We start from the raw sequence: 20,994 nt of genomic DNA, 5'->3' as shown, positions 1-20,994 counted from the left end.
TCATTTATCCTTGTTGTTCACAACAGGGGTGGCAGGTTTCTAGAAATTTTGGTGGTGTCCAGAACACCCAGAGCCCACCTGCCCAAACTCTGCCCCCCCCCCACCTGCCTAAGGCTCTGGGACGGATTTTGGGTCGGGGGAGGAGGTCTGGGGTGCAGGCCCTGGGCTGGGGCAGGGGATTGGGGTGCAGAAGGGATGCAGGGTGCAGGCTCTGGGATGGAGTTTGGGTGTAGGCTCTGGGCTGGGGCAGGGGATTAGGGTGCAGGCTCTGGGAGGGAGTTTGGGGGTGGAAGGGCACAGCGTTTACCTGGGGCTCCTAGGCAGTGCGGGCTGGGGGGCCTCCGCGCGCTGCTACCCCCAGGCACTGCCCCCGCAGCTTCCTATTGGCCGCAGGGGCGCTTGGGGCGGAAGCAGCGCACATAGACACAGACCCACCCCACCCCACCCAGGGGCTGCAGGGAGGGTCCAGCAGACACGTGGAGCGAGCAGGCAGGAAGCCGCTCAGCTCCACTGCACTGCCAATGGTGGGTGGGGGTCCCGGGCCATTTTAAATCACCCCGGGGAAGGTGTCGGGGGGAGAAGCGCCCGGGGGCGGAAGGCAGGGCTGAGGGAGAGACCCAGCCTCAAACATTGCTGGAACTGGGCCCCGGGCCATGCATACTCCTGCTACCCAGGCACCACGGGCCCATAGAACTCGCCGCTTATGGTTCAGAAGGTTATAAACAGAATAATTACATACAGTTAAGATACCACACAGCTCGTCCTAAGCAAGCACATTTATTCTTAAAGTGAAAGGCTTACAGAGAAAATAAAAGAACCTGCATGCAGGCTTATAAGCTTTCCCCCTGACTCCAGCAAGAACTTTGGCAGATGAACAGTCCCTGGGTTTTTCTCTGGTCACAAGTTCATAACACCTGTTAGCTTAGAACTATCACCCCCATGAATCTGTGAGTCATTCTTTGATCCAGTTTGGTCATCTGGTCTGGTCCTCATGTAACTGGAAATCAGCAGACATTAGGTTTCTCCTCAGGCTGCAGCTGTGAAAGGATGACTCTGGTGGTGGGAAATTACCTTCCCCTTCCAAGTATTTCCTAGGAATCCCACTTAACATTGTTTGTCTAGCACATTGTTTCAAAGAGTCCTTTGAAGCTCATAACACTTCCCAAGATTTACATTAGTCATGTCTCTAAATTACATTCAATCCCACAATAACACAAACATTTGGATTTTTTAATAACAGTAAAATTTAACTGAATTCAATGAGGTTTATCCAGCATATTGCAGGAACTTGTCATATCTGTCACAGCCTCCTCAGCAATATAGGCTAACAGAAGTATTTTATCTCTATATTGCTCATTCCACTGGTTCCTTATTGAACATCACGTTAAATTTAACAGACTAGGGGAAAATCTTGGCCCTACTGATGTCAATGGCCAAATACCCAAGGTTTCATCTTTGGTCTTTATTTTCAAAATCCTCAGCGTGCTGGCCCCAGGATACCTATAAGACACCTTCTATCCAGGGCCTTCATTGCCCTTAATAGCTTTTTTTCTCAAGAAGAATGAAACTCTATCTCAAGTATGTTGAGATGGAGATTTCTTGACAGCTTGCCACAGATTGTGAAATTCACTCTTGCAAGAATTAAGCAAAATCACAAATGTCATCAGTTAAAGCTTATGTCTTTTACCTGCTTTTTCATAAAACAACTCATAACATTTTAAAATGTGCATATGGATAAAAAATGTACTCCCCACAAATGTGAGGATGGAGAAGAATTTTTATTTTGTGGCTGTAACTCATCTGCTTTTTTTGGTTATTTTTTACTCTGAAGGTGCTCCTCTAGTACAGTGAGGGTGCAGTAGAAAGCTGCATATCCTCTACAAAGTTTAGTTGATGTACATTATGTCAGCTTACAGCTGACAACTTTTGTATATCACAAGGGCACATACTCACTTGGCTGCTTGTGTCAGAGCTGCATGGCCTCACCAAGAGTGGTTGTGTCGATAGAAATGTGGTTCTCCATGGGTAGGTATCCTAGTGTGCCCTGCGCCTCTGTCTGGTACAATACCTGGTGGGACATTTTCATAGTGCTTTGTGGGATACCACGAAGGGATTTCTGGGAACTACAGGTCAAGGTCCCAGAATTCCACTTTCTCCCTCCCATAATGCTTATTCCATCCCATAATTTTCATGTCATTAAAAAAATTCCCACAGTCCTGCACATCACTTTTTGGATAGAAAGCTGGCTAGATCATCGGGGTCAACGGGTAGTGATCAATGGCTCCAGGTCTAGTTGGCAGCCGGTATCAAGCGGAGAAGTGCCCCAAGGGTCGGTCCTGGGGCTGGTTTTGTTCAATATCTTCATTAATGATCTGGATGATGGCATGGACTGCACCCTCAGCAAGTTTGCAGATGACACTAAACTGGGAAGAGTGGTAGATGTGCTGGAGGGTAGGGATAGGATACAGAGGGACCTAGACAAATTAGAGGATTGAGCCAAAAGAAATCTGATGAGGTTCAAGAAGGACAAGTGCAGAGTCCTGCACTTAGGACGGAAGAATCCCATGCACTGCTACAGGGATCGAGTGCTAAGCAGCAGTTCTGCAGAAAAGGACCTAGGGGTCACAGTGGACAAGAATCTGGATATGAGTCAACAGTGTGCCCTTGTTGCCAAGAAGGCTAACAGCATTTTGGGCTGTATAAGTAGGAGCATTGCCAGTAGATCGAGGGAATGTGATCATTCCCCTCTATTCGGCATTGGTGAGGCCTCATTTGGAGTATTGTGTCCAGTTTTGGGCCCCACACTATAAGAAGGTTGTGGAAAAATTGGAAAGAATCCAGCGGAGGGCAACAAAACTGATTAGGGGGCTGGAGCACATGACTTATGAGGAGAGGCTGAGGGAACTGGGATTGTTTAGTCTGCAGAAGAGAAGAATGAGGGGGCATGGACTTCCTGTTTGCAACCCACAACCAAATTCTCTAGTGGTGGAAGCAGCAAACCACTGTGCCAAACAATCTCAATACCGCTCTACACCACAGGATAAAGACCCCAAGCATCTAGACCTCTTGGTTGCAAGGTCAACACCTCCTCGATGCTACAATTCTGCATTGCCAACTTCAGTGCCCTCTCGGCTAAATATGACTTAGACTCATAGACTCATAGACTTTAAGGTCAGAAGGGACCATTATGGTCATCTAGTCTGACCTCCCGCATGATGCAGGCCACAAAAGCTGACCCACCTACTTTCCCTTAACTCAGCTGTTGAAGTCTCCAGATCGTGATTTAAAGACTTCAAGTCGCAGAGAATCCTCCAGCTTGCGACCCCTGCCCTATGCTGCGGAGGAAGGCGAAAAACCTCCAGGGCCTCTGCCAATCTACCCTGGAGGAAAATTCCTTCCCGACCCCAAATATGGCGATCAGTAGAACCCCGAGCATACAGGCAAGATTCTCCAGCCGGACCCACATTTTACCAGCGATGGCACTTTATTGCCTAATTGACTAAAATCATGTTATCCCATCAAACCATTCCCTCCATAAACTTATCTAGCCTAATCTTGAAGCCAGAGAGGTCTTTCGCCCCCACCGTTTCCCTCGGAAGGCTGTTCCAAAATTTCACCCCTCTGACGGTTAGAAACCTTCGTCTAATTTCAAGCCTAAACTTCCCCACGGCCAGTTTATATCCATTCGTTCTCGTGTCCACATTAGTACTGAGCTGAAATAATTCCTCTCCCTCCCTGGTATTTATCCCTTTGATATATTTAAAGAGAGCAATCATATCCCCCCTCAGCCTTCTTTTGGTTAGGCTAAACAAACCAAGCTCCTCGAGTCTCCTTTCATAGGAAAGGTTTTCCATTCCTCGGATCATCCTAGTGGCCCTTCTCTGTACCCGTTCCAGTTTGAGTTCATCCTTTTTAAACATAGGAGACCAGAACTGCACACAGTACTCCAAATGAGGTCTCACCAGCGCCTTGTATAACGGAAGCAGCACCTCCTTGTCCCTGCTAGAAATACCTCGCCTAATGCATCCCAAGATCGCATTAGCTTTTTTCACAGCCATGTCACATTGCCGGCTCATAGTCATCCTGCGATCAACCAGGACTCCGAGGTCCTTCTCCTCCTCCGTCACTTCCAACCGATGCATCCCCAGCTTATAACTAAAATTCTTGTTAGTCATCCCTAAATGCATCACCTTACACTTCTCACTATTAAATCTCATCCTATTATTATTACTCCAATTTACAAGGTCATCCAAGTCTCCCTGCAGAATATCCCGATCCTTCTCCGAATTGGCAATACCTCCCAACTTTGTGTCATCCGCAAACTTTATAAGCCCACTCCTACATTCGGTTCCGAGGTCAGTAATAAATAGATTAAATAAAATCGGACCCAAAACAGAACTTTAAGGAACCCCACTGGTGACCTCCCTCCAATCTGACAGTTCACCTTTCAGTACTACCCGCTGCAGTCTCCCCTTTAACCAGTTCTTTATCCACCTCTGGATTTTCATATCGATCCCCATCTTTTCCAGTTTAACCAATAATTCCTCATGCGGTACCGTATCAAACGCTTTACTAAAATCGAGGTATATTAGATCCACCGCATTTCCTTTATCTAGAAGGTCTGTTACTTTCTCAAAGAAGGAGATCAGGTTGGTTTGGCACGATCTGCCTTTCGTAAACCCATGTTGTAATTTGTCCCAATTACCATTCACCTCAAGGCCCTTAACTACTTTCTCCTTCAAAATTTTTTCCAAGACCTTGCATACTACAGATGTTAAACTAACAGACCTGTAGTTACCCGGGTCACTTTTTTTCCCCTTCTTGAAAATAGGAACCACATTAGCTATTTTCCAGTCCAACGGTACCACCTCCGAGTTTACAGATTCATTAAAAATTATCGCTAAGGGGCTTGCAATTTCTTGCGCCAGTTCCTTCAATATTCTAGGATGAAGATCATCCGGTCCGCCCGATTTAGTCCCGTTTAGCTGGTGAAGTTTAGCTTCCACCTCTAATACTGTAATGTCATTCCCTCCTCCTTTATTCCCCTCTGTTCTGCTCCCTCTATTCCTAAGCCCTTCATTAGCCTTATTAAAGACCGATGCAAAATATTCATTTAGATATTGTGCCATGCCTAGATTATCCTTAATCTCCACTCCATCTACATTCTTCAGCGGTCCCACTTCCTCTTTCTTTGTTTTCTTCCTATTTATATGGCTCTAAAACCTCTTACTATTGGATTTAATTCCCCTCGCAAGGTCCAACTCTACACGGCTTTTGGCCTTTCTCACTGCATCCCTACATGCTCTGACCTCAATAAGGTAGGTTTCCTTGCTGATCCCTCCCCTCTTCCATTCTTTGTACGCTTTCTGTTTTTTCTTAATCGCCCCTTTGAGACGCCCACTCATCCAGCTAGGTCTAAATCTCCTGCCTACTAACCGTTTTCCCTTTCTCGGGATACAGGCCTCGGACAGCTCGTGCAACTTCAATTTGAAATAATCCCAGGCGTCATCTGCCTTTAGATCCCTAAGTATGTTAGCCCAATCCACTTCCCTAAGTAGTTCCCTTAATTTATTAAAGTTGGCCTTTTTGAAATTGTAAACCTTAGTCACAGTTTTATTTCTGTTAATCCTTCCATTTAGTTTAAACCGAATTAGCTCATGGTCACTCGAGCCAAGGTTGTCCCCTACAACCATTTCCTCAACGAGGTCCTCACTATTCACCAGCACCAAATCTAAAATTGCATCCCCCCTAGTCGGTTCAGTTACTACTTGATGAAGGAATTCATCTGCTAGCACGTCTAGGAACATCTGAGCCCTATTATTGTTACTAGCATTTGTTCCCCAATCTATATCTGGGAAGTTAAAGTCCCCCATGATTACACAGTCCTTATTAGTTTTTACTTCCCTAAAAACATTAAATAGTTCTCTGTCCGCATCCAGGCTAGATCCCGGCGGTCTATAGCACACCCCAAGCACTATCTCAGGGGAGGCTCTAGTAGTTCTATTACCCAGTGTAATTATTGCCCAGACAGACTCCGTCTTATCCATTCCATCACTTATTATTTCTTTACATTTTACCTCATTATTGACATACAATGCCACTCCCCCACCTTTACTTTTTTTCCGGTCATTCCTAAACAGCACATACCCTTCCATACCTGTACTCCAGTCATGACTACCGTTCCACCACGTTTCGGTTATTCCTACGATATCAGGTTTCATTTCTTGGACCAGGAGCTCCAATTCCTCCATTTTGTTACCTAGGCTTCTCGCATTGGTGTATAAACATCTTACTGTATGCTGTCTATCCTTTCTCCCATTAGTTATGCAATTTGGTACGGACCCCGTACTGTCCATCCGCCCCCTCCTTCTTATGTCCAATCCCCTACCCCTACCTATATCTGTGCTTATCTCTTCACACTCCTTTTCAGTGTTGGAATCAGGCGTGGAGATTAACTGGACATCTCCCAACCGTCTCCCCCAAATTCCTAGTTTAAAGCCCTTTTGATGAGATGAGCCAGCCTCCCTCCCAGAAGTCTATTTCCTTCCCTACTCAGGTGAAGTCCATCCCGTGAGAACAGCTGTCTGTCCCTGAAAGCCTCCCAGTGGCCATACATCCCAAAGCCCTCCTTATAACACCACTCCCTTAGCCAGCTATTTATCCTCACAATTCTGTCAGCCCTCTGCTGTCCTTCTCTAGGAACAGGCAGAATCCCACTGAAGATAATCTGAGCCTCAACTTCCTTAAGCGTCTTCCCCAGCCTGGCATAATCTCCCTTGATTCTCTCTAGCGAGAACCTAGCCGTGTCATTCGTTCCTACATGAAGGACGATCAAGGGGTTCTTACCTGCTCCTTTTAGGATCCTTTTCAACCACAGGTCCACATCCCGTATCTTAGCGCCCGGCAGACAGCACACCCTTCTGTTTTCTGGGTCTGCTCTGGTCACAGGCCTGTCTAACCTCCTCAGTAAGGAGTCTCCAATCACATAAACCTGCCTTTGCCTGGTGACAGTGCGATCTACAAATCTATCCCCTGTAGTCGTAACTCCTGTCTCTTTCTATTTTCCCCTATAGTCCCCCTAGTGCCATCCTGTATCCTCCCGGGGCCGAGTACTGGTGCTGTCTCCATCAACTCTTTGAGTTTACCGCAGACATACCGGAAGACAGGAGAGCACAATTTAAATTAATCCTGATGGAGGGACAATTGGTCACCAGGACAGCCTTACTGGCCTCCCTGGACATCGCTGATACTGCAGCCCGTACCACGGCTACAGCGATAGTGATGTGCAGAGCCTCGTGGCTGCTATTGTCTGGCATACCAAAAGAGCTCCAACTAAAGGCTGAGGATCTACCTTTCGATAAAGACAAACTATTTTCAGCAAAAACCGATGAAGTCGTACACACCATGAAGGACTCTCAAGCGACCCTTCGTACACTTGGCATATATACACCGCCCCCAAAAAAGGAAGTGGTACCAACCATACCAACGAAACAGGGATACTCAATACACCCACCCTCAATCCAGGCCTTACGAGGCGGGCAGACACAGAAATAGACCACCTTGACACCGGCAGACACAACCTCAACAAGCGGCGTCCCAACCATCAGGGAACAAACCAGTTTTGAAGGCTTGGTCGAGGGTCGGAATGACCTCCCCTTAACACCAGCACCTATCTGCCCATTTGGTCACCGCCTACAGCATTTTTATCAAGCTTGGGAGCATATTACACAAGACTGTTGGGTTTTACAAATAGTTCAATCGGGCTATTCCATCCCTTTTACTTTTTGTCCCCCCTACTCTACCCACCTTCCTGTCTTGGGACCGTTCTCACGAGCACCTTCTAAGACTGGAAGTAGATCATCAACTACAGCTAGATGCCATGGAACCAGTACCAACACAATACAGAGGGAAGGGTTTTTATTCCCACTATTTCCTAATCCAGAAGAAAAGTGGTGGATGGCGACCAATACTAGACATTCGAAAATTCAACAAATTCATATGCTCCCAAAAATTCAAGATGGTTACTTTAGGCACAATAATCCCAGCGCTGGAATGGGGGACTGGTTTTCAGCCCTCGACCTACAAGATGCATATTTACACATCTCAATACATCCGGGTCACAGACGATTCCTCCGATTCACAGTGGGACATGACCACTTCCAATACAGAGTGCTCCCATTCAGACTGTCCACAGCACCAAGGGTGTTCTCCAAAACCCTTGCAGTAGTCGCAGCTCACCTGCGCAAACAAGGGATCATATTTTTCCCATACCTAGATGATTGCCTTATCAAAGGACACTTGTAAACAGAGACAGAAACAATTATACGATAGACCATCAACCTCTTCCAAAGACTGGGGTTGCAAATAAACTTTCAGAAGTCCACATTGATACCCACACAACAACTAGAATTCATCAAGGCACACCAGGACTCAACTCAAGCCAGAGCCCTAGCCATCAAACATCTCATAGACATCAGATACATCTGTCCATGAATCGAAGCACGGACGTGCCTACAATTACTAGGACACATGGCCGGCACCATGTTCATGGTAAAACACGTCAGATTACACACGCAGTGTCTTCAGGGCTGGCTGCGTTCAGTATACAGACCCACCAAACACAGCCCCAACATGGTGGTAACACCACTGACCAAGGTTTTAGCATCCCTACAATGGTGGACAAGACCAGAGAACATCTGCATGGGGTTCCCTTTCACCACAGCCTCCTTCAATCATGATCACAACAGGTGCTTCTCTACTGGGCTGGGGGGCACACCTGGACCACCACACGACACAAGGCAGGTGGTCGCCATCGGAAGCACACCTTCACATAACCTGCTAGAACTCAGAGCAGTAAGATACGCCTGTCTTCACTTCCTACCACTTTTAAGAAACGAATCAATTTGAGTGATGACAGACAATGTTGCAGTTATGTTTTACATCAACAGACAAGGGAGGGCACGATCCCACTCCCTATGCACCGAAGCCATGAGACTATGGAACTGGTGTATCCAGCACCACATCAACATCTCAGCTTCTTACCTACCAGGATGCCAAAACACCATTGCCGACACATTAAGCAGACGGCTCTCACAAGAGCACGAATGGGAACTGAACCCTACGATCTTACAACAGATATTCTATCAATAGGGGTTCCCATCTATCGACTTATGCGCCACAGCACAGAACCACAAATGCCTGCTGTTTTGTTCCAGGGCGGGACTTGGTCCCCTATCCCTGGGGGATGCTTTCCTAATCCGGTGAGACAAGACTCCAGGGTGGGTGCCATATTAGGCCTTACTGTCCTTTCTGCTGCTGTTATGCACATAACTCCAAAGTCTCCCCCCAACCATAGTGGGTACTGCTCTACATTCATCTGAAGTGGAGCACCCACAGGGACAGCATTCTAAGAAGAAGAGAGGGTTACTAACCTTGTGCAGTAACTGAGGTTCTTTGAGATGTGTCCCCCCGTGGGTGCTCCACTATCCACCCTCCTCCCCTCTACTTTGGAGTTCGACATGTGGACTCTACGGTAGAGAAGGAACTGAGGGGGTCGGGCCATGCACGCGCTGAAGAGACTCCAACGGCACCACTAGACAGTTGCTGCGCATGTGCGGCCTGGCCAGGCAATGCTACTGAAAATCTCCGATCAATGGTGCCGGGATGCACCGTCACCTGAAGTGGAGCACCCACAGGGGGACACATCTCGAAGAACCTCAGTTACTGCACAAGGTGAGTAACCCTCTCTTACATAGATTCTATTTGAAGAGCTCTTATTGTAAAAATAGTTAAATATAAAACTAACATGAGGCACCTCGTTCTGATCTCACTTAAAAGCAGGGCTTCTGATTTTCAGTTTTATCCAATAAGCACTGATAAAACACCCCTGATAACAAAAAAATAAAATTGGTGTTTATCCACTAAACACTGGAAAAACACCAGAAATGGTTACTTGCATCTAAGGGCCTGTCTACACGGATCAATAATGCATACTACAGGGATGTGATTTCTAAAGTGCACTAACCTGTTGCGCATTAATTGGTCCATGTAGAGCTGCTGGTGCTTACTAAAGATTCCCTAGTGCATTTTAATGTAGTGCTGTTTGAAGCAGCACTATGTTAAAGCACACTAGAGAACATTACAAAGAGACTACTCATTACAGTATATACAAAGAGGAAAGCCCTGAAAAAACCTGATTTTTGACATCTTAAAAAAACCTCAAATTGCAAAACATAAACACTGAAAAAATGAAATAAATAAGCCCCCAAAAAACAGAAATCCTGTTTATAATGAAGTAGTACTATTGACTTCAGTAGAGTTACTGTTAGTGTATATTGGAGCAAGTGAAATCAGAATCAGGTTTCAAGAGGCATCAGAATCAGCTACAGTGGAACACTGTAAATGTTCCATTATTCTTATTTTTATTAATGTAGCAACTAGGAGTCCTAGTCATAGAGCAGGACCCCATAGAGCTAGGTGCTGTACCACTGCAAATCAGTTACAACTCCATTTAAGAGGGCTGAGTGGGCAGCGGTACTCAGAGAAAGGGCACATGATATAGATGTTGGAACGACATGAAACTGAACGTTTACAAATCTAAAGGTAGGCGGCTTTTAAGATTTGGACGTTATTGATTTCAGGCTAGTAAAAATAGAAAATATAGGGCCCAATTCTCCACTCGGTTATACTATTTTTACATTGATGTAAGTTAAACTGGCGCCAAAAAAAAAAAAAGCAGTGGTATTGGAGAACTAGGGCTTCTTCATTGGTTTGAGCTCTCTCTCTCTCTCTGTCTCCTTTTGGTTGCATTCCTGTTTACTGAGGCTAACCAAGAATGACTTATTTTTGGGTGTATCATGAGGAAGGGGTGGAGATACATATCATGACTGCATTCACCATTAGATTGAACCTAGAGTCCTTGTTGGTATGTATGAGAGAGTTTAATTTTTATAAATTCTTAGACTTAAGGGCTGTGTCAGGGTTCCCTCCCCACTCTGAACTCTGGGGTACAGATGTGGGGACCTGCATGAAAGACCCCTTAAGCTTATATTCCACCAGCTTAGGTTAAAAACTTCTCCAAGGCACAAATTCCTTGCTCTGGGATGGTATCGCTGCCACCACCAAGTGAGTTAGACAAAGATTCAGGAAAAGGACCACTTGTAGTTCTTGTTTCCCAAAAATATCCCCCGAAGCCCCTTTACCCCCTTTCCTGGGGTGGCTTGAGAATAATATACCAACCAAATAGGTAACCAAAGTGAGCACAGAGCAGACCCTTGGGTTTTTAGGACACTAAAAACCCAATCAGATTCTTAAAAAACAGAACTTTATTATAAAGAAAAAAGTAAAAGAAGCACCTCTGTAAAATCAGAATGGAAGGTAATTTTACAGGGTAATAAGATTTAAAACACAGAGGATTCCCCTCTAGGCAAAACTTTAAAGTTACAAAAAAACAGGAATAAACCTCCCTCTTAGCATAGGGAAAATTCACAAGCTAAAATAAAAGAGAATCTAACTCATTTCCTTACTGTTTCAGTAATATTAGATGTATCATTTCAATAGGAGCTGGATTACTTGCTTGGTCTCTCTCTTTGTCTCAGAGAGAACAACACACACACAGAGCACAAAGCAAAAACCTCCCCCCACAGATTTGAAAGTATTTTCTCCCCTTATTGGTCCTTTTGGTCAGGTGCCAACCAGGTTATTTGAGCTTCTTAACCCTTTACCTTTACAGGTAAAGGAGGGATTTTATGCTACCCTTAGCTGTATGTTCATGACACACCCTCCCGCCCCAAATCACAGACGGTGCTGGACAGCCTGCTCCACACTGCCTGTGATTTCTTCCTGGAGCTCTATGTCAATGGAATGGTATGCCCGTTCGGTCCGTCCTGGGGTGGCTTAGAACATCGGCACGAAGCTAGTGCACAGTTCCTTGATCTGCTGTCACTGCATATGTCCAAGGATCATGGAGAGGTTCACCTCTTCCACGCCACTGTTACTTTTTCCTTCGTAGTAGACACCTTCAGGGCACTTAGCGTCATCTCCTCCCTGGGCTCTAAACTGACAAACCTTTAATTCTCTGGAATAAAAGGGCTTTAGAGAATTAACATGGTACACCTTAGGCTTTAGGTTTGAGGTGGGGGATGCTATGAGATAGTTAACAGCTCCCAGGCACTCTTGGACCATGAATGGCCCTTCCCACGACGCTTCCATCTTATGAGCCTGGAGCGCCTTCAAGACCATGACCTGGTCCCCTACTTTGAAGGAACGCTCTCTGGCATGTTTATCATGCCAGGCTTTTTGCTCTTCCTGAGCATCTTTTAGGTTTTCTCTAGCAAGGGCTAAAGAGGTTCGGAGGGTGTTTTGTAGGTTGTTTACAAAGTCTAGAATGTTAGTTCCTGGAGAAGGCGTAAACCCCTCCCATTGCTACTTCACCAACTGTAATGGCCCCTTAACTTCGCGGTCATACACAAGTTCAAATGGTGAAAACCTTAAACTGGGATGTAGTACCGCCCTGTAGGCAAAGAGCAACTGCTGCAACACTAGGTCCCAATCATTGGAGTGCTCATTTACGAATCATGGCCCCCAAAGTTCCATTAAACTTCTCCACCAGGCCATTTGTTTGATGGTGGTAAGGGGTGGCAACCAAGTGGTTCACCCCATGAGCTACCCATAGGCTTTTCATGGTCCCTACCAGGAAATTAGTTCCCGAATCTGTAAGGATGTCAGAGGGCCAATCTATCCTGGCAAAAATGTCTGTTAATGCTTGGCACACACTTTTAGCCCTGGTGCTACTGCTTCTGGTCATCGGGTGGCAAAATCCATGAAAGTCAGTATCTCCTGCTTTCCTCTGGGTGTCTTTTTTGGAAAAGGACCCAGAATATCCACAGCTACTCGCTGAAATGGAACCTCAATTATGGAGAGAGGCTGGAGAGGGGCTTTGACCTGGTCTTGGGGTTTTCTCACTCTTTGGCACACCTTACAAGACTGGACATAGGTAGAAACTTCCTTGCCCATTCCCTCCCAGTGGAAGGACTTCCCCAAACAGTCTTTGGTCCTGTTCACCCAAGCATGGCCACTAGGATGATCATGGGCTAAGCTCGAGAGCTTTACCCGATACTTAGTGGGAACTACCAACTGTCTTTGAGGATGCCAGTCCTCCTGGTGCCCACCAGAAAGAGTTTCCTTGTATAAAAGTCCTTGTTCTACAACAAACCAGGATCGATTTGAAGAGCTGAGAGGCGGTGGGTTGCCCCATGCTGCCGTCCAAGCTCCTTGGAGGCTGTCATCTGCTTTCTGCTCGGCCTGGAACTGTTCTCTTGATGCTGGAGACATTAATTCCTCACTGGATTGTGGACTTGGGCTTGATCCCTCTGGAAGTGATGTAGGTGATGGGGCTGTTTCCCTTGACTGTGAACCACTCTCCGTTGGTGCACTAGGTTGTGTTTCAGGCTCCGGCTGAGCCTCTTGCGCAGGTTTAGCTGCTGCTGCCAGTGTAGGCTCGGTGGTGCCCTCTGGCGTTGGAGTTGTAGACGGGGTTGCAAGCGCTGGATTCAGTGCTGGCAATGGTTCTGGTGCTGGTTGCTCTGCCGGTTCTGGGCCTGGCTCTGGCTGGGTCTCTGCGACTGGATCCACTACTGCTGTTGCAGACGTTGGCATGGGGTCCGGTTCCACCACCTCAGTCTGGGTCTCTGGTTACACAGACTGGGCCCTTGTAGAAGGCTCAGGAACAGAGCTAGGTGTGAAAGCTTGTTTAGCCTGGCTGCGGGTGACCATTCCCACCCTCTTGGCTAGCTTCACATGGTTGGCCAAGTCTTCCCCCAGCAGCATGGGAATGGAATAATCATCATAGGTGGCAAAAGTCCACATTCCTGACCAGCCCTTGTACTGGACAGGCAACTTGGCTGTAGGTAAGTCAAAAGAGTTTGACTTGAAGGGTTGAATCGTCACTTGGGCCTCTGGGTTGATGAATTTGGGGTCCACTAAGGATTGGTGGATAGCTGACACCTGTGCTCCAGTGTCCATCCAAGCAATAACCTTCTTCCCGCCCACACTCACAGTTTCCCTTTGCTCTGAGGGTATCTGGGAGGCATCTGGGCCTGAGGACCTTTGGTGTGACCCCAGTGCAATGAACTGTAATCGGTTGGGGTTCTTGGGGCAGTTCGCCTTTACGTGCCCCAGCTTGTTACATTTAAAACATCATTCAGCTGACTGGTCACTGGGGCAAGGTGGGTTGCTGGAGAATGGTGTGGTGGGACTACAAGGTGTCTGGGGTTTTCCTTGGGGTGTAGTTGGGGCCTTGGGCTGGCCCCGGTAGTATGGTGTGGTCTCGGGGTGTCCCTTCTGGTATCCACCCAAACTGCGACCAGGGTTGTTCCTCTGTGCTACCTCCACCCATTTTGTTCTGATTTGCCCCACCTCTCTGACTGTCTGGGACTGCTCGTATTGATCAGCATAAGAAGCAAGACTTTCTGCTGAGTCCATTTTCTCATCCCATAAACACTGTTTTACATCATCATTGGTCAGGAACTGCTCCTGGACAACCAAGTCACACATTCCTTCAAAGCTAGTTACAGCCCTGCCTTTGACCCATTTATCTAAGGCCTTGGCTACACTTGGGAATTCACAGCGCTGCTGCGGCAGCACTGTGAAGCGCGAGTGTAGTCGCGCCGCCAGCGCTGCGAGAGAGCTCTCGCAGCGCTGTATGTACTCCACCTCTCCGAGGGGAGTAGCTTGCAGCGCTGCGAGCGAGCAAGCAGCGCTGCAGGCACTCATTACACTGGCGCTTTACAGCGCTACACTCGCTGCGCTGGCGGGGGCGTTTTCACACCCCTGAGCGCAGCAAGTTGCAGCGCTGCACAACACCAGTGTAGCCAAGGCCTAACAGATCCTTCATCTGGTTTACATAAGCCACATTACTTAGTCCAGCCCCTCTCTTAAGGGCTCTAAATTTTACTCTAAGTTTCAGGTGTAATTTGAAATTGTTTCAAAACCAAATCCTTAAATTAACCATAATCAGAAGCATCCTCAATAGGCATCTTGTTGAATATGTCCAGAGCTCTTCCAGTCAATTTTGCTACCAATGTGATCATCTTGTGATCGTCAGGAATTGCATGGAGGGTGCACAGTTTCTCAAAGGTGATGAAATATTCAGCAATATCACTGGATTCATCACACTGCGGACATAGTCGCTCCCATTTGTGGATTTTTGGGGAAGTGGAGCCAGCTGCTGAAGGGTTCCGTCGTTTCCACTCCATCACCTCCAGTTCATGCTGCCTCTCTCTTTCCCTCTCCTCCCCAGAATGCTGCCTCTCTCTTTCCCTCTCCTCCCTAGCAGCTTTGTCTCTGGCCACTTGTGCATCAATCTCCATCTGTCTCAGTTCCAGCTGTCATATTCCTTCTTTCTTTCCTCAGCTTCAAATCTGGCTAATTCCAGTTTTTTCTGGACATCACTTTCTGTCATCCTAGCCTTTCTGCGCTTGTCATCCTAGCCTAACCCGAGAGTTTAGAAAGAAAACAAAACAGCTTGTGAATTCCCTTGCAGAACTTAGCTACTCTGCCCTGAGGCAGAGAGGAAAAAAAACCTCCAGCTGCTCTCAGCTTAAAAAAAAAATGCCCTTTGAAAAACGAGGGAGGTTTTTTTTTTTTTAAGTCAGCCAAAAGAAAAAATGCTTTTAAAATCCTCAGGTTTGTGCTTCTGGTTCAAAATAATCCCACCGCGCTGCCACCATGTCAGGGTTCCCTCCCCACTCTGAACTCTGGGGTACAGATGTGGGGACCCGCATGAAAGACGCTGTAAATTTATATTCCACCAACTTAGGTTAAAAACTTCTCCAAGGCACAAATTCCGTGGATTATTTCCTCTTCATATAAGTTCTCACTGATATATACAACATTTTTATAACTGGAATTGCCAGGATGTTTGAAAGTACAAGTTTTTTCAGTTTCTTATTAACTTAATATAACATCTAAAATATTAAGATTTTTTTTAACTGTGAATGCACACTCTTCTCTATTGTAAGGAACTGGAACATCTGGTTGCATGGGAAATTGCTGTCAGGAATCAATCCTTGTAACCAGAAAGCTATTTTAAAACTACATTTAGTTTAGGTCATGTTAGTGTGTTTAACTGTATTAGGCTATTGCATTATTAAGTCATCAGTCTCTTATTTAATTCAAAAGGACCCAACATAACTTCAAAGGTTCCTCATGCACAAACTGGATGGTAGTGTAATTGATTAACATGCTGCTGTTCCTAGAATTGAACTTTTAAGTGCTGAAATATTGACTTGATGAAATCAAGAGAAGCTGAAACGTTAGAATTTCTTTGATCTCTTAAGTAACTGTAAACATTTAATTGCTTTAAGTACTGTAGCTGATTTACACAGCTGATTACCTGGCTAATTTTTAGTCAGCCTAGGTGATCTGCTCCTTTTTTCCAGATTTGTAATGTGTATTTATATGGAATTGTATTTTCTAGACCACCCCTCTGAAAAGTGACACAAAAATTTACTTTATAACTATATTTTAGAAGGATATTAATTCTAGACTCAGCATTCTGCACATTCTTTATCATTACTAATATGGATCATGATGACTGCTTTTCCTTTTCCTGCCAGATGTTGGCTCAGATATACTGTTTACAACCCCAGTGCCAGGTGGTGCTGACAGATAAAAGACTATATGGTTTTCAATGCTATATTCTTTAGTATGTAGTCCCCATAGTTCAACTACCTGCCTTTCTTATGCCTGCCACACAGTTATGTCTTGGAGGTTGAAATGTTTCACATTGTCCAGCTAATGCATTCTATTTTTCTCTGAAATTTTAATATCTTAAATATGATTACAGTACTACATCAAACTACAATTAGATAATGAAGATATTGATGGTGAAATACATTGGCTAAAGAAATACAAAGAATGAAAAATGGAAGAAAATGATGATGAGCAACTGCTACAGAGCACTAATTGCATAAGAGAGCACATTTGATAAATTCCTGGACTTGTATTATTTGGTCTCCTTTTACGTGTGATAAGATGAAGTATGAAAACCCAACAATGTGGAAGAAGGCTAGGCAATTTGTGATGCTATTAGGCAAAACGCAATAACTGTGAAAAATTGCACAACAAATAAGAAGTGGCCACAGTGACTTTGAGGGTACTCAAAAATGTGAAGTTAAAAAACAAACTTGTGCTGTATTTAGAAAAGAAGAAAGATAACTAAATATGAATATGGGAGGGATAAGAAAGGGGCAGCAAAAAACAGAGTAAGTTACCACAGCGCAAAGGTGTTCAGCAACTTAAGAATGTTTTTTATAAATGTATCAGGTGTTCTAAGAACATCCCCTGGCAGAGAGTCTTAAGAAATCTTATACTCAATATTAATTCAAACCAATGAGGATACAATCAATGTTGTATGGATTAAAAATGACTGAAAGACTATAAATGAAGGTTAATGATAAAAAGCAACATACTGAATTGGGGAAAAAATCTCTAAAGCTTCATTACGGGCCCAAGTCTACTCCCATTGAAGTCAACAAGAGATTTAGGAGAAATGGCATATTAATGAAATTCACAGAAAGTACTAAATACAAAGAAATTACAAACATGAGGATCAGTGGAGGCAGAAAAGTAGCTTAGAGCCACCTTTGTCTCCCCACATCCTGGCACGACGACACCAAGAATACGTTTGACACAGTCAAGAAATGAGTCCACTGTAATTTACACAGGTCTAATGCCTCCAAGCATTGCCTCTTCAGGAGAGTGCCTCCTCCTCCTCCTTCCCAGCATGGCTTTGTCTTTGCAAAGGCTTGAGCTCACAATGCTGGTCCTTAAGGACTAGGGTAACCGTCATTATCTATCTAGCTTATCTCAGTATCTTCAGTATTCCCTTCTACTTCTCAATACTTATTCTAAGAAATATCTTGAATACTGAATGTTTTTTGTTAATTATCTAAGAAAACTGGCAAACTTTTTAAAGGGCCACTATACTACATATTCAAAGTACTGTAGAAGAATTAATTCATAGTAATAGATTTTTCAATTGTACCAGTGTAGTAGATTGAGCTTTTAATACAAATAAGAAGTGAGGCTGAATTGATTTTTACTGAGACCATATAATAGCTCTACTATGGTTAGCAAGGATTAGCACCAGCTAAATAAAAGAGTGTTGTTCATTGGCAGAATTGAACTCTAGTGCCATTATAGGGTATAAAACTTAAGAAGGGTATATATTGCTTCTCTAATAAACAATTCTGTTCAGCTGGAGTGACTCCAGAGCTGAGAGTGTATTTGCACTAAATGTAGGATAGTAATCCCTGGATTGCACATATATAAATGATTGAATTTAGTCTCCATATTTTACATTCTAACTCGTTCTATTTGCATTTTTCTCTAATATTGCATTTTCTATAATTTTTTTTCTAAAAAAATTAACTTTAGCAGAGGAAACATTTTTAAATGCTCCCTTTTTGAAATTTGGCCCTGAGAGTCCCTTTTGTTCAGTCTCTTGTACCTAAAGAACCAAAGTTATCACATACTCCAAGCTTCATTCACATACACATTCTGATCAGAGATGGGCAACTTTTCATATATTTATATACAACCCAATAACATTTACTATCATAGTTTCACTTCCTATTTTAGCCCTACAAAGAGTAAGTGACATATCCATTTTCTAATGCTGCTAGCTTACATCCTGGCTTCAAGCTCCAAGGTGGACTGAATTTTTGTTTCAGAGTACTAGAAAGCAATTAAAAATGTAAAAACATGACACTTCATCTTATGTAACATAGAGTACAAATGCAAAATTATGCTATTTCAGTGTTACAGATCCCTAGGTATTTTAGAGCACAACTGCCTTTACTTTATTTGTAATTGTTTACATTTTTATTTATGTTTTGTAATACTGTTTTTTTTCTTTCTATTGATCTAGCTGGAAGTCCTTGCTTTTTGGATAAGACTCATCTTATAAAGAAAGGAGGTGCACGCTTGAAGCGAGAAAATATAGATAGAATTCATGACTCAGTGGCCTTTTTTGAAACTGGTGGAGTCGCAGCTATTCCAGATGCTCCACAAATTTCTGATCAAATACTTGGAATAGAAGGATCAACTGGTAAGCCAATAATACTGGGAGAAACCTGATTATTCATTTATACTAATCAGTGTTCCAACACTTCATAGAAATTGTTAATCTAGGGTGTTTTTGTTTTGATCTCTTCCCCTCACATTGCTTATTCCCTAACACTGGGTGATAATTCTAGTCCTAGATTCATCTCTCTCAAACAGGCTGGACGGACAGCATTAGAAACCAAAACTCTTTGTGCCTACACAAAACAAGAATGGGAATTTTGGCATTGTCTTCAGTGGGGTCAGTATTTCACACTCAGAGCCTCTATGAAGTAGTGATTCCTTTGCCACTTGGCTACAGGGCCAATCCTTGTCTATATTCATTTTGATGTCAGTCTGTCTACTCTTGTGTCTAATTATATTCTAACGTTTTTTCTGTTTTAGTTCCAGTGTATGTTCTCATTAATTCCAAAGACTTAATTCTTAAGTGTTTGACTCAAAAGCTGTTAAAGCAGAGAATCATTGATCCAAAATATCAGTGGATTGGTCCCATAGGATTGATAACCAAAGGTAATTATATTTTTAATATTTGCAGCCAATTTACACCTTCTAATTTTACTTTTGCCCTGAGCTGAACTGTAATAGAATATGCAAACAAGAGTAGTTTGGATAAATGTATTGCATTTGATAGGAATCATAAATGGATTCTGAGGAAAAATAACCAATCAGGAGTAATATAAGTAGAAAGCAATATAAACAGTTTGAAGGGTATATTTGGTAAAATTGTAAGTTTGAAATTAGTGGTATAAAAAGAAGAAAAAGTTTTATTTTAAGGAAATATTCATCTATGGGGCAAATGTGGATCCACATCTATTTTAGATTGTACAGTTTGAGCTGCTGCCAGCAACGCAGACAAAACAGCCCTCTAAAGTTATGGGTACATAACTAGCTGAAAAGAGAAACTGCTTAAAACCATATGATTCTGGTCATCTTCCCATTGCAGTTAGGCTCCATGTTTTACTCCTCGTGGAATTCTGTGCCAAAAAATTAAAAATTTAGTGCACAATATTTTAAAATTCTGCAAAATGCGGCATATTTTATTTGTCAAAACACAATATAATCACACCAGTTTCAATCATATTTGGTCATTTATTTCAAAATACCTGTCAGCAAATATGTCTGTAACAATACAGACAACAAAAAAGATTCAGGAAATGCTTTTAGACAAATAGTTTCCTTAGTAGGCATATTAGTACAGCACTCTGAGTAATAATTAATTTAAACTACAATACAGAACCATATTTCACGCACCCCTCAGAAGCAGTGCAAAGGCTTGGGGGAATCAGGGGGTAATGGAGGAGCTGAGGGAGAGGGAAATAAATTGCTGGAAACTTGGAGGGTTGTTGGGTATGGATGGGAAAAGTATGGAACAGGTTTTTTTGGGAGGTGGGGAGGGATTGTTAGGGAGCTTCCCCCATGCAGACCCTGGCTGACCCCCCTAGCCTCTCCTATTCAGTCAGGCACATCTGCCCCTGTCCCCATGTGTTCCTGCGACCCCATGTGTCCTTGCACCCCTTGTCCATATGTGTCCCCCCACTCCCACTCAGACACCCACTCCCCCATTGCCATGTGACCCTGCACGCCCTCCCCCTGTCCATATGTGTCTCTGTGCCCCCACCCTGCCTGCTCTGTCTCTATGTAGCTCTGTACCCCTTCCCCAATCATCATGTGGCCCTGCACCTCCCTCCCTCCATGTTCCTGAGCCTCCACTCCCATTCAGCCCCTGCCCCAGTCTGTCCTCCCCACTAGTCCTTATGAGCCCCTGGATGACCCCCCAGCATGCCACATTGTCTGTCTTCCCATAGCCCTGTCTCCTCACCTGGCCTGGCAGGTACTGCAAAGAAGGCATGCTCTTTCTCTTTCCTAGCT

The 20,994-nt window shown here is 44.3% G+C and overlaps 1 protein-coding gene across 1 annotated transcript in view; it reads left to right on the top strand.

The window, feature by feature from the left end:
• LOC112104958 (zona pellucida-binding protein 1-like) overlaps window positions 1–20,994 on the top strand; it is a 50,877-nt gene that overhangs the window by 6,364 nt on the left and 23,519 nt on the right. Inside the window, exons 2-3 of the mRNA XM_026656371.2 lie at window positions 18,932–19,111; window positions 19,510–19,635. Coding sequence (XP_026512156.1) covers window positions 18,932–19,111; window positions 19,510–19,635 — 306 coding nt within the window. The remainder of the gene's footprint in view (window positions 1–18,931; window positions 19,112–19,509; window positions 19,636–20,994) is intronic.

This window comes from Terrapene carolina, unplaced genomic scaffold (genome assembly GCF_002925995.2).
Source record: "Terrapene carolina triunguis isolate 2854851 unplaced genomic scaffold, T_m_triunguis-2.0 Scaffold229, whole genome shotgun sequence".
NCBI classification, from domain to species: domain Eukaryota; kingdom Metazoa; phylum Chordata; order Testudines; family Emydidae; genus Terrapene; species Terrapene triunguis.
This window is presented reverse-complemented; position numbering and strand designations above follow the sequence as displayed.